The following is a 16775-nucleotide window of genomic DNA, read 5'->3' on the forward strand; positions in this document are numbered from 1 at the left end:
GCTCAAAGGATCTGTGTCCATTTTGTCATACCAGGTCTGTTGCTGTTGAACTTTCTCCTTCTCATAAGGTTGATTGTCTCCTCCATCTTCTCTCTGTTTTTGAAAATGTAGCTGATATTTGTTGACTGATCCTTCTTGCCAACCCAGTAGTCTTGAATAACATCCAGAGGGCCATGAAATAGATCAAAGCCTGTGAAAGAAATGTGAAAACATTCAAGGTGCTTGAATACTTGAACGAGGTACTGTACATTATTGCTTGTTTTATTTTTATATCTATGAAACACAATGCGTAAAAACCTTTTTTGTTTGTGAAGGTATAACATCCAAATGCTGTGTGATTCCATAAGTTCATGGGTGTGTTCTTGTGTGTTTATCAGTGAGCAGATCACAGGAGGAACCAGCAGTACTGTTAATGAATAGCCATTTTATGTCTCAATGAGTGACAATATATGATCTCTGCTTTCTTAGGAAGGTGCAGCAAGGTGGGCCTGGGTGGGTTTTATATCAGGAAATAATTATTTCTCCTGCAAGATATAAATCAGGTCTACCAGGCTCCCAGTCACAACAATGCAGTGTTGAAAATGGGAGTATGCTAAGTTATATTCCACCCAAGGGCGGCCCTGGTCCAGGGTGAAAGAACTGTCCAGCTGGTGGGCCTGATAAGCACCTGACAGATAACACAAAAGGATTACCTGAAAAATCCTAAATGCAATTTTTAAATGATGATTAACTGTGAACTTTTTGGTTCACTATCCACAAACAGGCTTAATTACGGCCTGGCATATAGAATCCACAAGTTATTTAAGTAGAACCAGTGTGAAGTAGGCTTACGTTCTACAGGCCTCACTGCCTCAGAGGTCACAATTCAGCAGTAAAAGAGAGAGACCACTCTACCATGGATAATTCTTAAGACTCTTTGAGAAATTCTCTGACTAAAGTTACAAAATAAAACTTTTTTAATGTCTTTCTGATTACATCTGGAGTAAAACTAACAAAGAAAAATGACAGTAAAGTCCTGAATTAATGTGATGGCGATACAGTGGTCTGACCTTAAACAAGTCATTCTTAAATTTGTCTGAATTGAAAAAATTAGCAAAGCAAAGTTGTTCAAAACATGTCTCTAATGAGATGATATATCACCTCTCAAGTCAGGAAAACACATTTTTCATTTGCATTGAGTTTTGCAATAGCAAAAATTAAACAAAGCACAGCTTTTTAAGATTTAAATTTTTCTTAGTATCTTCTGGAGCAACTGATCTCCATTAGCACCTGAAGGGAATTTTGAGGTTGTGTGGGATCATGACCATGTCCCACACTATGTCTCACAGATCTTAATTATAGAGGTAAACTGGAAAAGACAAAGACAGGGATGCATGCCTGGACATGAGCAAGTCCAACTCTTTGACTCTGTGATCAAAGCAAACACCTGTAACTGAACCGCAGTAGTAAGCTTCTTGGTAGATCACAAGTGCTCAAAGATGTTGAGCAATGTTTTAATTTTAATTAATAGAAAACTTGAGGTTTCAATAAAGGATTTTTTAATTTAATTTGAATCCCTTATTTGGCTGTGAAATGTCGCATCCCGTATTGAACTAATACAGGACGTGATTTGTTCGTATTTCTATAAATGTCTAATAGACACACTTATCACACACATATCAACACCAAGTGTAACAATAATGACTAAAGTAAAACACAGGAAATACTAAGGTCAGCTAAATTGTCATGGCAGGATCTACACAGGACCCCCAGAGCGCTACGGTCCTATATGTGGTCCGAAGATGTTGTCATGGTTGCCTACAGATGGACACTTTGCTGCTGAGTTGAGCTACTATCAGGACTAGATTTAGGAGGGTGTGGGCCCTAGTTAATAGTGGTTATATGTACAGTTGAACATTAACATGCAAACACAGACACACACTTATACTGTACACTCCTGAACTGCAGCATTCCTGATCACTCCTGGATCTAAACCCAACAGGTATTAATGTGGTTTACCAGTTTTGGATAACTTTACTTCTTATCAATGAAGAAAAAACATGTTAATTAAAAATGCACCAGACACAGCCCCTGGGCGGTTCTAGACAGGGACCAACAGGGGTACCAAAGAAATTATCCCAAATAAACGTCTTTTGTTAATATTTAGTGGTGGAATTTTTAACTCTTACAATTTTACTTTAACAATGACTTAAAAATTTTAGGGCTGCACGTTTAGCTGCTGTATCGAGATAGGATTACCCTTTCCATCTACTAGATCAGGATCTGAAACCTGGATCTTTGGAGACACAAGTGTCTTTTTGGTTAACTTTTTTAAGTGTTGCGGTGAAAAAATATTGATTACCCTGGCCCCCGTGATAAATTTGGCCTAGAACCAGTCTCCAAACCTAATTCCTTACTTGTATAAATATTTTGGTGATACCCTTAAAATACCAGAATTTGCACCTTTATATTTTGGCTGCCTGATGACTTAAATGTAAAATATTATATCTGGTGTTATAATCAGGTGGTACTCAGTACTTGTATATACCAAATATTTTTTACACTTGCTTAATTAAAGCTTGAGTAAATTATTAGCTGGTTCCTTTCTATCTCTACTGAAGTAAAAACCTGTTGAATGTATTGCAGGGTTGCAGACATGTGACTCGGATGAAATTCAGATGGAGGTCCGGAAGTGGATTTCTCTGGTTCAAAACAAAGCAAAATTGATCACGAGTACACAAATGCACTAAATAGACTGAAACAGACGAGGCATCTAAAAAAAATATGCGTATATTTAGGATATGATCTGTAAAAAAGACTTCTCTTATAATCTTGAGGATTTACCCAGCATGGAGGCGATCGACATAACTAACTATCTGGAGCTGCAGATCTCATATTATATGAGCTAGATGAAATCTTTAAAGAGCCTGGTGAATACAATCATTTAGTTTCAGGTTTGGTCAAGTATTTAGGATCAAAAGAAGCACTAAATGACTGTTGACTTGTTGGAACTTGTGGGTGTCCCTTATTTTAATTTCTGAAAGGTAGCAACCCTATTCATAACAAATCCAAGCTTTTAGCACTGTCAAATGCTACAATGTAATAATGACACAATTGAAGCTATTCGAAGACCTATCAGTAATACAGAAAGCAAAAATATACATTTGAATAATATAAATAGAAACATTGTGGTGGATTATAAAACGTGCCTCTTCCCAGTGGAACAAATAACAAAAAGGAAGAAAAAAATTGGCTTGGTATTTATAACAGTCCTGAAGAACCCATGGACAAAAGAAGAATAAAATGACTTGGAGCTGGAGGATCAAACCCCCAATAATAGACACAGTGGAGCACTCGAACTGTCAGATATGAACTTATCAATGCATTAAAGAAACACATTTTGTGTAATTATACAAATATTAATGTAGACCAAATTAGATTTGGGCTCCATAATTAGTAATAAACCACAAAACACCAACACATCAGCTTAGTTTTGTTAACATTTATAGCTAATTTAATTCAATTGTATAGACAGTTCCCTTCCTGGGCTGCCACCTTACCATGATGGAGGGGTTTGAGTGCCCCAGTGAAGCTTGGAACAATACTGTTAGGGGCTTCATCCCCCTAGTAGGATCACCCAAGGCAATTCATGTTGAGTAAAATCAATGGAATCATTGTTCCCTCATCTGGACGCTGGTCACTGGGGCCCCATTCTGGAGTCTGGCCCGGATGTGGGGGGCACACTGGCGAGTGCCTGGTGCCCGGGGTTTCACCTATGGAGCCCAGCTGGGCACAACCCGATGAAGAGACGTGGGTCCCCCTGACTCCCACCTACAAGTCAGAGTGGACCATGTTCCACTCCTCCATTGTTGAGGCAGCTTCTTGGAGCTGTGGCCGCAAGGTTGTTTGTGCCTGTCATGGTGGCAACTCTTGAACCTGTTGGTGGACTACATGTTTTTAAAAAATGTATTCTACTGTATGTTTTGTATCTACTGGGTGCTTGTATGTGGACGCAGATGAGTGGTTTCTGACTGTCATTTAATTTTAATTTTGCCCTCTCCCCCATGTGGCCTTGCTCTTAATGGGAACTTAATCAGAGGTGGCTCAGAGAGGGTGGAGGAGGTGATGGGGTTGCCTCTTTTGTGAGAAATTCTTCAAAGCACCAGCCCTGCTATTTGCCCAGTGGAGCTCTTTGTAACAGTATCCCCAACTGTCATTTTGTCCCTTTTATTTTTAGGCAAGCCCGTTATTGCTCTCATAACCCTTCCATGCCGCTGGGCTTTGTGAGGACAGACTGAGTGAAGTTTGACCTTTTTTTCACATAACTGTGGGAAAAAAATGCTTTCTCTCCCCGTCCTCCACATGTTGTGCTCACACTGTAAAGGCATAGACAGTAACACTCACTGGGAACAAACACATACCTGGTTTATGCACATTGAACTTCATTTTGCTGGGGCCTCAGATGATCATACAACAAAGTAACACTGGTCAACAAAATTTATGCTTGCTATTTATCCCCAATTATGTTACAGAAAAAGTCACATTTTGCATATTCAAACCTTTTCCTTACTGGACGTGTGGTGATGAAAACATGAACAGACTGCAAACATTTCAGAATCAGAGTTGGCATACTTTATTGACCTCCAGGGGCAAATTCTTGTGTTGCAGCTGAACCCATTAGAAGAACATGAAAAAAAAACATGTAAAATATGCCAATAACAAAACTAAACATATAAAAAATATACCTGCATATCAAAAATCTCAAATCAAGACAGGCAACTGTCAAGTCAAGTCCTAAGCCTGAAATTTAGAACTTCAAGTCCTTTTGAGACTTTTATTTTAACAATGTTTCAATTAAATGTTAGGTTTAAATAACAGACCATGTTTTCATTATGCAACCTGCGTTTATCTCAAATGATGATAAAACATGTGTGACTGAACTTACAAAGTATAAAAGAAGTAGTTCTAAAATTGCACCTCTATACTGTACAGTTCAACTAATCTTAGCTGCAAGAGCAGTTTTCCTTTAAACTTTAATCTTCCAGGTTAACCATTCCATAAAAAATGCTAAATTAGAACTTCATGTTCAGACTCAGTGAACTGACTGCAGTAAAAAATATATTTATTCTCAATATGGTTTACCTACGCAGAGGACTTTAAATGTACATTAGAACTGGACACATCTAAATACTGAAAAGCTTCTGGAACGTTCCTTGAAGTCAAAACTATATGTGTCCTTCCTTAGATTTGGGGTTTTACACAGTCGAGTCTTGGAGGTCTACAGGTATTTCCTTTGACCTCATTGTCTGGCTTCTGCTCTGAAATGCATTGTCAGCTATGAGACTTTTATGTTGACAAAGCTACTCCATTCCAAGTCATGTCACCTCTTTTACCACAGCAGAACAGTTATGAAAATGTAGAAACATCTGAAGGATGATGAGTGCAGACAGGATGCCGCTGAGTTCTGCTTTGGAACTTATGAAAAACATTGTGACTGCTCATTTAGATGTGATTTGTTTTCAACTGAAATTTACTTTTTGTAATAAAGTAAATTTTATTATGTGTTATGTGTAGAATGTTTTGTGGACAAACTAATTTAATCCATTTAGTCAGAAATCTCAAATCAAGACAGACTTGAGACTTCTGACATAACATAATGAAATGGGAGACTGAAGTGAAGGTGTGTATTTGCAGCATGTGTTCTGTCTTTAAAGATGGAACACATGCTGTTCCATCTTTAACAGCCAGTCTTACTGACTGTTCCGTCAGTCAAACTGGTCAGTTAGACCAGTCTTACTGACTTTCTGGACTTTCTGAAAAAATCCTTTTTGTTTCATTGTTTGTTACTGTTTATATGATTTATTTTCAATAGAATCTGAAGATCATTTAAATGAATTTCATACTGACTGTTGAAGTCTGACTGAAGAGCAGCTGTCAGGAGACAGGTGTCCATGTTTGCAGAGGTGGGCTGACAGTGTTCTTGGGGGAACACTTGGACACATGCATGAAAACAAACAAGGCACTACAGTCCCTGTGCTTCTGCTGCTTGCTTGTGACCACTTTCTGAGCCTATGGTGTAGCACTGCATGCCTGTGCTCCTCTGATATCTGACATGTATGAATGAATAATAGATCAGAAACTTTAGCTGCTCTGAAACTTTACCCTTTAGTCCAGTAAAGGAGGCACGCCAACAGCCTCAGCCAACAAAATACATGTGACCACCGCAGAATATCCATTCACTGTGACCACTGATGAGTAAAAGCTGTGTTATTACTGCCAACGAAACACTGTGGGCTTAACATGAACATTCAAGTGGCTGGCGGCATAACTGAGACCTCAGTGTGTCTCCAGTTGCTCCAGAGACACAGCTGTGAAGGCAGACTGATATCTAGAATCTGTTTTGCTTCTTAATCTTTAGTTTTGGACTGGGTAGTTCTGTAGCACTCTAACATATCTGTCCCCACCTGCTCCGGCTCATATATTCTAATTTATGCCTCAGTATGGACACAAATGGAGAGCCCTGCCAAAATACTCACACTATTTCTTCACATAAAAGCCACAAGTTCCAGTATAATTTATGTGGATGTTATGTTACAGATCAACACAAAGTAGCAGATAACTATAAAGTAGAAGGAAAGTAAACAACTTTTCCATTTGTTTGAAAAATAAAAATCTAACAAGGTATGGTGTGCAGATACACTTACCCACCAGGACTTGTCCTTAACCCTAAAAAATCCAGAGCAACAATTACCTACAGAAATAAGACAGCACAGTCCACCTGCTTGTAGTTTGCTTTAGTATACTGTAACTTCAGCTGTTCTATGAAGGCCCCTGATGTATGTTAGAGAACTTTACAGAACAAAGGGTATCATGAAGACCAAAGAACATAGCAGACAAGCCATTGGGTAAGTTTAAAGATGCCCCATCTTAGGTGGGAAAACTTCCTGATAGGACAACTATTAGTCTAGCCTAGTAAAATCCATCCCCTTCTCCTATGCTATTTGCTTCATCCCAAGAATCTGGGCTCTAAGCTACTGAGAAACGATTACTTCCTGGAGGAGTGGACTGTGTTGAAGTTTTACATTTTATTCAGTTGCTAATGGTTGCCTGTGATGTATGTAATGTGCCAGTTCAATGCGCATTACATATGTCACAAGCTTACTGAAAGTTGCTTGAGCTGTAAACAACCATCCTCCACTGTGAAGAAAGATGCGCCAATCCAAATGAGGCGGCTTTGTTTACTTCCTCCACTGCCATTGGTAAAACTACAAGCAGACTAACTCAAAAACAGTGCAGAAATGTCATTATTCACAAATGCTTCTTTTTGCAGATTGTCCTAGTACAGGGGTACCCAAAGTCGGTCCTCGAGGGCCGGTATCCTGCATGTTTTAGTTCTCTCCCTGGTTTAACGCACCTGGATCAAATGATGGCTCCTTAGAAGGCCTAAGAAGAACATTGACAAGCTGAAAAGGTTGTTACTACCACCACGGAAAGAACTAAAACGTTCAGTAGTTGAAAGTCTTCTGACAAATGGGAGCAAGTCCAGATGGTGTCAGCTTTCTTAAGTCAGAACAAAAGCGAAGTTGAGTTGAGTCTTTCTTAGGAACAAGCATAATGGGATTTGACCACTCGCTTCTTGATGGCTCTATCACTCCCATTTCCAGCATCTTCTGGACCTCCCTTCTCAGTGGTTCCATCATTCATTCTGGAATTCCGTAAGGCTTAAGATGAACAGGTATTGTATCTTTCAAAGTTATTTTGTGTGTTATGACATCAGTTCTCCCAGGAACATCTGTAAGCAGACATGGAAAAGATTGTTTAATCTCACCCAACTGTTGCCACTGATCATGTGTCAGATGCTTTGGAGCCTCTTCAGATTTGGCCAATTCTCTGCATGGACTCATTTCAGCTTATCCATCCTTCAACATTGCACTGTCTTAAAGCTGAACATCTTGTACCATCAGGATCTGCTTCACATCCATTTCTGGAACATTTCTTTCATGATACTCATTTAACAGATTTACATAGAGCAGTTGCTTTGACTTTTGTTTTTCTGGACAGAAAATTTCATAAGTCACTGGATCTGCTCTTCTAACCACAGTGTAGGGTCCTTGCCATTTAGCTAGCAACTTACTCGGTCCACTGGGCAAAAGTACTAAAGCTTTCGGGTCATTCTTCAGCTCTCTTTCACCGGCATGTCTGTCATACCATACCTTTTGCTTGTGTTGTGCCTTCTGCATATAGTCTTTAACTTGTTCGCTGTACTTTTCCAGTTTGTCTCTCATTTGCAGTATGTAGGAAATGATGTTTGTTGTTGGTGAAGCCACTTCACTGGATCCAGATGCCGCTCCAGCCACCCAATTCTCTAACCTGTCTCCCACAAAGCAACTCAAAAGGAGAAAAACCAGTTGAAGCGGCACTTCAACTGGTACTTGTGGTACTTCTCTGTATGCAAACAAAAGAAAAGGCAACCATTTATCCCAGTTTTTGCCAGTATCATCAATAAACTTTCTCAACATTTGCTTTAATGTACCATTAAATCGTTCTACCAAACCATTGGTTTCTGGATGGTATGGAGTAGTACGAATACCTTTTACACCCAGTTGATCATAAAGAGTTTTCATCACTTGTCACATGAAATTGGTACCTTCTTCTGTTAGAATCGCCTTTGGGACACCAACACTGTAAAAAAGGTCTACTAATCACTGGACAATGTGTTTGACCTGCAGAAGATGTAATGGATAAACATCTGGATATCTGGTTGCATAATCACAGATTACTAATGCAAGGTTATGGCCATTACTGTTCTTAGGTAAAGAATCGCCATTGTACAAAAGACTGTTAATTATTTGTTTTCAGCCCTCTAGTTTAGGTTTTCTTCTTCAAAGTATTTTAGGTGCAGTAATTTATTTCAGCCACTGGGTGGCTTCATGTTCAATTTTGTTACAGCTTGTTTATGGATCTGAGTAGAGTGTTACGGTTCTCAAGGCTGACTCCGTTCATAACCTCTTTCTATTGTGTGCGTCCATTGAATGTAAGTAATACTGTTGTTGATTTAGTTTGGTTTCGTAAATGTCTAAGAGCCGTAGTTGTGCTTTGTCCCGTGGAGTATTATAGTCGTTTGCTGTATTTTACTTGTATTGTTGAGAGCTAAAGTTAGCCGTTTAGCATTAAGCTATTAAGCTCGGTTAATTAGTTGCAGCTGTTATTTGTGTTACCATGTGCAATTGAAATGCGTTATTTCTCTTGTATGTTTATCGTGTGACACTATTATTTGCAGGGTTTATTATTACTATGTATGTATAATTATTATTTACATTCTCATAGTCAGACATTAACACATTTATTCATTGTGGAAATTAGGGTTATTTGTGAAAGGGTTTACAGACAAATTCTCATAATTTGTATTTGTTTATTGTTACAGGAAACCACACACACACACACACGCCACACACACACCTGTGCCCTTATATGTATAGCTGAACCTCCAGAGCTAATTAAAACCAAGTAAAGCTCAATTCTGGACTTGGACATTCTCTTCTTTCACTAACTCACCTGAACATATATATCAGCTGTTCTAACCCGACACCCTGGAGTGATTGTTCATCCACAACTGAACCAGCTACAGTCTTCATTACAATTTTGGTCCTTCGAGCCGGATTAAGCAACCACTACAGTCAATATGTCAAGGCCACATGAGAAACATTGGAGAGATGTAAACCTCCCACAGAGATCGAGGCATGTACCATCATATCTCCAGAATTATGAGGTCAGCTATACACCAAGGCACCACATTACTGAGGAGGAGCAGCCATCTTCATCTGAAATGCGCAGATATCTTCAAAGCATGAGAGAGGAAAGCGACCAACTACGCAGAGAGGTCCAGCGTCTTACAGATATAATCCAACAATCTCCTGGACAGGCATCAAAACCTCAGTCACAGTCCAAGTGTAGAGAAGAGGACACATCTACTACACCAGCACCTACTAGTAAGCCGACGCCATATAGTGGCCACACAGGCCCACGTCAGGCAGTAAGTGCCCCCTCGGTGATTAATGATGTTCCTCCAACTCCACAAAGCCACCGACGTGACCCCATTGAGGACCTGGATCGCTGTCTGCAGGAAGTGGGATTACTCAGCAAAGATGACATTTCTCCTGTAACATCTCGAAGCTCATCTCCCTTCTCCCAAGCCAAGCCTATGGATTTCAATACTGATGATTGTATGGAACCAGAGTCATCACATCAAAGAGAGTCTAAATCACACCGTAAAGCTTGTGATAAATCATGTGATAGCAAAAGGCCACATTTTAAAGCAGCATCCAACTCTGATGTCAAGTATTATCCCAACTATGAGGATGATTATGACCGCTATAATGAGCCCTATCACCATGATGACAGATCTCACCATTATTATGGTGTCTCTCCATTCAAGTCAAGTCACCCAGACCACGGTGACGAATATGGCCCAATGAGGCCCAACCGACCAAGTAGTCCAAGCGCTCGCCATGATAGCCGCTACTATGGAGCAGAGAGGAGACAATCTTCTGATTACAGGGATCACCATGATGATTACCATGCAACACTCTATGAATGTGACAGAGAGAGATGTCGGGGAGGCAGATACTCATCTGACCACCAACATTCCCCCCATCTAGATCCTTCTTTTGGTAAATCCTCAGCGCTAGAGTATTACCATGGTCCCAAACCGACTATCCCTTACTTCAAGTCCGAGGACCCTCGTGAGTTTGCCAGATTGAAACTAGCCCTCGACAACTTGCTCCCATATGACGCTCCAGAGCATTTTAAGTTTCAAATACTCACAGATCATCTCAAATGTGAAGAGGCGCTACTTATAGCCGACTCATACAGTAACAGTCCACTCCCATTTACGGACACTATAAGAGCGCTCACTGAGATGTATGGTCAACCGCAGCAGCTGGCGCTGAAGAGGATTTCTGATTTAATGGATGGACCTAATATCAGACCTGGGGACATTAAAGCATTTAAGTCTTTTGCCCTTCAAGTTCGAGCCTTAGTAGGAATGCTGCAGCAACTTGGAAGCCAAGGATGGACAGAACTGAGATGTGCATCACATGTCTCTCGTCTCCTAGTGAAGTTGCCACACGACCTAAGAGCACACTTTCATAGATTTGTGAACCCTGTTCATACTCCAGTTCCAACCCTGCTTGATCTGGCTGACTGGCTTGAGTACGAAGTACGAGTTCAAGTTAGTGGTGATCAATACAGCAGTACCTCCAATAGAGAGAGACAAGCTCCACCCAAGAGCCGACATCCTGACTACAAGTCACAAAGATCTACAGCGATTCTACTTGGCAGTCAGTCTCCTCAGTCAAAGATGAAATCAGATAGGACTCCAGCTATGAGAGAGATCTCTCAGGACAAACCAAAGAAATACTGTCCCTTCTGCGATACAGAGCTTCATTATTTGAACCAGTGCAGCAACTTCAAAATCCTGTCAGTAGAGCAGAGGACAGAGTGGATTAAAGCAAACAGACGATGCTGGCGCTGCGGTCGGGAACATCAGGCTGTCAGGTGCAATCTCAAAGCCAAGTGCAAACAATGTGAAAGGAAGCATTTGGATATCCTGCACGAGGTTAATACCAGCCAAATAAGCACAGCACCTGTCGAACCTCAACCACCTCAGCCGAGCACATGCCTAGTGAGTTCTGTTTCAGAGACACTGTACGTTGATCGGCCAGTTAGAAGCAACCAAGTGTTACTCAAGTTGTGCCGTGTCATACTCCAGAGCGGTCCAAAGGTACTAGAGACCTACGCAATACTGGATGATGGATCAGAGCGCACAATACTCCTACATGATGCTGCTCTTAGCCTGGGCCTTCAAGGGAAGCCTGAAGATCTCACACTTCGTACCGTCCGGCAAGAAGTCTGCACTATTAACGGTGCCACTGTCTCCTTCTCAGTTGCTCCAGCTTCACAGCCTAGTAAGTCATACCAGGTCAACAAAGCTTTCACGGCTAAACAGCTAAACTTAGCCTGCCATACCTACCCAGTTGAAGTTCTGCAGGAAAAGTATCGCCATCTCAGAGACATTCCGCTGCCATCCATTAAATGTGCCCAGCCATTGCTGCTGATAGGGTCAGATAACCCACATCTAGTTACGCCAGTGGAACCAGTACGTCTCGGTCCACCAGGTGGACCTGCAGCAGTTCATACGAGGTTAGGATGGACTTTACAAGGCCCCACAAGTCTGTTATGCCATCAACTGTCTCCACAACAGTGCCTCTTCACTAAGTGCAATCCACCGGAAGCAGAGCTTCTAAGTCATGTGGAAAAGTTGTGGCAGCTAGATACGCTGCCATACAGGAGTGAACGGTTGATTACCAGGTCAAGAGAAGATTTGGAGGCAGTCCGCATACTGGAAGATAAGACCACCAGAGTAATGGTCGATGGTGTGAACAGGTATGCGACACCATTGTTATGGAAACGGGACTTCCCACCCCTCCTTTCACCTAAAGAAGCTGTCTTACCACAGCTGCGTGGGACAGAGAAACGGCTAGTAAAAGACCCAGAAAAAGCCACCATTTACTCTAGAGAAATCCACAAGCTCATTGATGCTGGTTACGTCAAAGCCATAACCCCAACTAAGGCAAAGGAGAGCAACTATTCATGGTTCATTCCACACCACATTGTTCAACACAATGGGAAGTACAGAATAGTCTTCAATTGCTCCTTCATCTTTAATGAGCAGAGCATCAATGATCACCTTCTTCCTGGGCCCACACTTGGAGCCAGTCTTCTGGGAGTCCTCCTTAGGTTCCGAGAGCACCCCGTGGCTATCAGCAGTGATGTGAAGGGAATGTTTCATCAGGTACGCCTGTTGGATGAGGATAAACCCTTCCTTCGTTTCCTGTGGAGAGATGTTAAAGTGGACCAGGAACCTACTATCTATGAGTGGCAAGTGCTCCCCTTTGGTACAACGTGCAGTCCATGTTGCGCCGCCTTTGCATTACAAAGTCATGTCCAAAAACACACAGCACCAGAGGAGGATGCCCGCCAATCAGTAGAACGTTGTTTCTATGTTGATAACTGTCTGCAGAGTCTTCAGTCAGAGAACCAGGCCAAGCAGCTGGTGAATCGACTGCACACAGTACTCATGGAAGGTGGATTTGAGCTCAGAGAATGGGCCAGCAATGTTCCTGCTGTCATCAAACACCTACCCAAAGAATTAAGATCAGAAAGCAGCACACTTTGGTTCACACAACAAACAGCTAACCCTCAAGAACGTACACTTGGACTGTTGTGGCAGTGTAAGTCAGACACACTCTGCTATAAGCAGCACAACCGTGACTGTCTTGAACCAACTATGCGCAACATCTATCGTCTTCTTGCCCAACAATACGATCCTCTGGGATACATTATTCCATATACGACCAGAGCTAAGATCATTGTACAGCGACTTTGGGACAAGAAGAGAGGTTGGGATGATCCCAATCTCCCTGAAGATCTGCTCCAAGCTTGGAAGTCATGGGAGGAAGAGCTTCCCCAGTTGTCCCAGATCGCTTTACCCAGATGTTACACTGACCACAACACAGATCGTAGTACCATCAGTCAGACCATCCATGTGTTTTGTGACGCATCTGAACGTGCTTATGGATCAGTGGCGTACCTGCGTAGTGATAACGGGGATGGACAGATACAAGTTGCATTCTTAGCTGCCAGATCCAGAGTTGCCCCAAAGAAGCAACTATCGATACCTCGACTCGAGTTATGCGGTGCTCTAACTGGAGCACAGTTAGCTTCAGTGCTGCTGAAAGAACTCACCATCAAGATCCAAAAAGTGGTATACTGGACTGATTCCACCACCGTACTCAACTGGCTCAAATCCAATTCCTGCAGATATAAAGTGTTTGTAGGTACAAGGGTTGCAGAGATACAGGAATTATCAGATATCAAATCCTGGCATTACATTGATTCTGCCTCCAACCCAGCAGATGATATCACCAGAGGGAAAACATTAGCCCAACTGACTGAAAAAAGTCGTTGGACTCATGGACCATCCTTCCTCCTGCAGGCATCTGATCAGTGGCCTGAATCACCAACTGACCACTTTATCGAGGAAACAGAGGAGTTGAGGAGCCCAGTATTCTGTGGTCTAACTAGCTCACCCCAACCGACTCTTCCTGACATGCAGCAGTTTAACACCTTTCAAGAGCTACTAGAAGCAACTGCAAGAGTACTCGATGGGGCGGCCAGTGACAAGTCTCCCACTGCTGATGACTATCACAAGGCTGAGTTAGCCCTTTTCAGACAGGCTCAGATGGAGAACTTCCCAGAAGAAATGACGTTACTCAAATCGGGAAAAGCTCTTCCATCTACCAGTAGAGTGCTCACACTCGCCCCTGAATATGATCAGACCTCAGGTCTAATCCGTGTTGGAGGTAGGCTCCGCCGATGTGAAAGCCTAGGTCCGGATGTACTCCATCCCATTCTACTGTCGTCCTCTCACCCTGTCTCCAAACTCCTGATCCAACATTATGACAAACAGCTGAACCACCCTGGAGCAGAGCGTGTTTTTGCTGAGCTGCGACGAAAATACTGGCTACTTAGAGGGAGAGAAGCCATCAGGAAGCACCAGCATAACTGTGTGGACTGCAGGAAATGGAGAGGCAACCCTCAAGTCCCAAGGATGGCAGATCTTCCACCCTCCAGTTTGAGGCTTTTCAAACCACCTTTCTATTCCACAGGGGTGGACTGCTTTGGTCCAATGATGGTAAAGGTGGGACGACGCAACGAAAAGAGGTGGGGAATCCTGTATAAGTGTCTTACCACCCGAGCTGTCCATCTAGACATCCTCCCAAATATGGACACAGATTCCTTCCTAATGTCACTCAGACGTTTTATATCTCGAAGAGGAAAGCCCCATGAGATCCTTTCAGACCAGGGAACTAATTTCAAAGGAGGAGATAAAGAATTTCAAGAAGCCTTCGGTGCCCTGGAACACTCAGTGAAGGACCAACTTGCTGCTCAACAGATTCGCTTCCGCTTTAATCCCCCGAATGCTCCGCATTTTGGTGGGTCTTGGGAACGAGAGGTTAGATCAGTAAAGAACGCCCTCCGGATTGTTCTTGGAGTTCAGTCAGTGCCAGAGGAGGTGTTGAGAACAGTCCTTATCGAAATAGAAGGTATTCTCAACTCCAGGCCGTTGGGCTATGTTTCATCTGATCTGGCCGATCCAGATCCAATCACGCCCAACTGTTTGTTGATGGGGCGGCCGGACTCCTCCCTTCCACAAGTGGTCTATCCCGAGTCTGAACTTTTAAGTCGAAAAAGGTGGCGACATTCTCAGGTTTTAACAGATCACTTCTGGAAGCATTACATCCGCCACTTTCTTCCAACATTACAAGCCAGACAGAAATGGCAAACAGAAAAGGATGACATCACTGTAGGCACTATAGTGCTTATTGTTGACCAGCAGACACCAAGAGCCCTCTGGCAAGTAGGAACAGTGACGAGCGTCATACCTGGAGCAGATGGACGCGTGAGGACAGCTGTGGTTCAAGTGAAAGGCAGGACCTTCACTAGGCCGGTTGTTCGCCTCATAAAGCTGCCAGCTCTACCTCCAGATGACTAAGACACCTAGTGGTCAAATTTGAGTATCAAATTTGGGGGCGGCTGTACAAAAGACTGTTAATTATTTGTTTTCAGCCCTCTAGTTTAGGTTTTCTTCTTCAAAGTATTTTAGGTGCAGTAATTTATTTCAGCCACTGGGTGGCTTCATGTTCAATTTTGTTACAGCTTGTTTATGGATCTGAGTAGAGTGTTACGGTTCTCAAGGCTGACTCCGTTCATAACCTCTTTCTATTGTGTGCGTCCATTGAATGTAAGTAATACTGTTGTTGATTTAGTTTGGTTTCGTAAATGTCTAAGAGCCGTAGTTGTGCTTTGTCCCGTTGAGTATTATAGTCGTTTGCTGTATTTTACTTGTATTGTTGAGAGCTAAAGTTAGCCGTTTAGCATTAAGCTATTAAGCTCGGTTAATTAGTTGCAGCTGTTATTTGTGTTACCATGTGCAATTGAAATGCGTTATTTCTCTTGTATGTTTATCGTGTGACACTATTATTTGCAGGGTTTATTATTACTATGTATGTATAATTATTATTTACATTCTCATAGTCAGACATTAACACATTTATTCATTGTGGAAATTAGGGTTATTTGTGAAAGGGTTTACAGACAAATTCTCATAATTTGTATTTGTTTATTGTTACAGGAAACCACACACACACACACACGCCACACACACACCTGTGCCCTTATATGTATAGCTGAACCTCCAGAGCTAATTAAAACCAAGTAAAGCTCAATTCTGGACTTGGACATTCTCTTCTTTCACTAACTCACCTGAACATATATATCAGCTGTTCTAACCCGACACCCTGGAGTGATTGTTCATCCACAACTGAACCAGCTACAGTCTTCATTACAGCCATGATATCCATGGCGATTCTTTCATAAGGAACAGTCATTATTGGTAAAGTCTGCAACTGGGCATGGTCTGAAACTTTAGTGGAGGCTACTGACAGTCATAACACGTTTAGCAGTATTCAACCACATCTTTATATAACCTTGGCCAATAAAAACGTTGAGCAACACGATTATATGTCTTTGCCTGACCATGGTACAGTGTGGCCCAAATGCAGAATTACTGAACGCTATTCTTTTGGCACAACAAGTCTGGGTTCTTCAATGTCTGCTAGATACAAAAGTTCATCCTTTATAATGAAAGGCTCTCCTGCTAAACTTTTGAACTC

General features: G+C 42.0%; 1 protein-coding gene across 1 annotated transcript; it reads left to right on the top strand.

Annotated features, from left to right (window-relative positions):
• Nucleotides 1-8807: 8807 nt before the first annotated feature.
• On the top strand, nt 8808-14678 carry LOC116709266 (uncharacterized). Its single transcript, XM_032547680.1, has 3 exons — nt 8808-9013; nt 9404-14402; nt 14620-14678. Exons 2-3 carry the CDS (start codon nt 9662-9664, stop codon nt 14676-14678), a joined length of 4800 nt encoding a protein of 1599 aa, XP_032403571.1. The 5' UTR covers nt 8808-9013; nt 9404-9661.
• Nucleotides 14679-16775: the final 2097 nt, after the last annotated feature.

Source organism: Xiphophorus hellerii, chromosome 19, assembly GCF_003331165.1.
Source record: "Xiphophorus hellerii strain 12219 chromosome 19, Xiphophorus_hellerii-4.1, whole genome shotgun sequence".
Taxonomy (NCBI): domain Eukaryota; kingdom Metazoa; phylum Chordata; class Actinopteri; order Cyprinodontiformes; family Poeciliidae; genus Xiphophorus; species Xiphophorus hellerii.

Bases quoted from the DNA above. Each gene is read 5' to 3' on its own strand.
- LOC116709266 (XM_032547680.1), top strand. From the start codon at position 9,662: ATGTCAAGGCCACATGAGAAACATTGGAGAGATGTAAACCTCCCACAG. The intron at 14,403-14,619 runs GTAGGCTCCGCC...TGTGGACTGCAG, and splicing joins AGGTCTAATCCGTGTTGGAG to GAAATGGAGAGGCAACCCTC.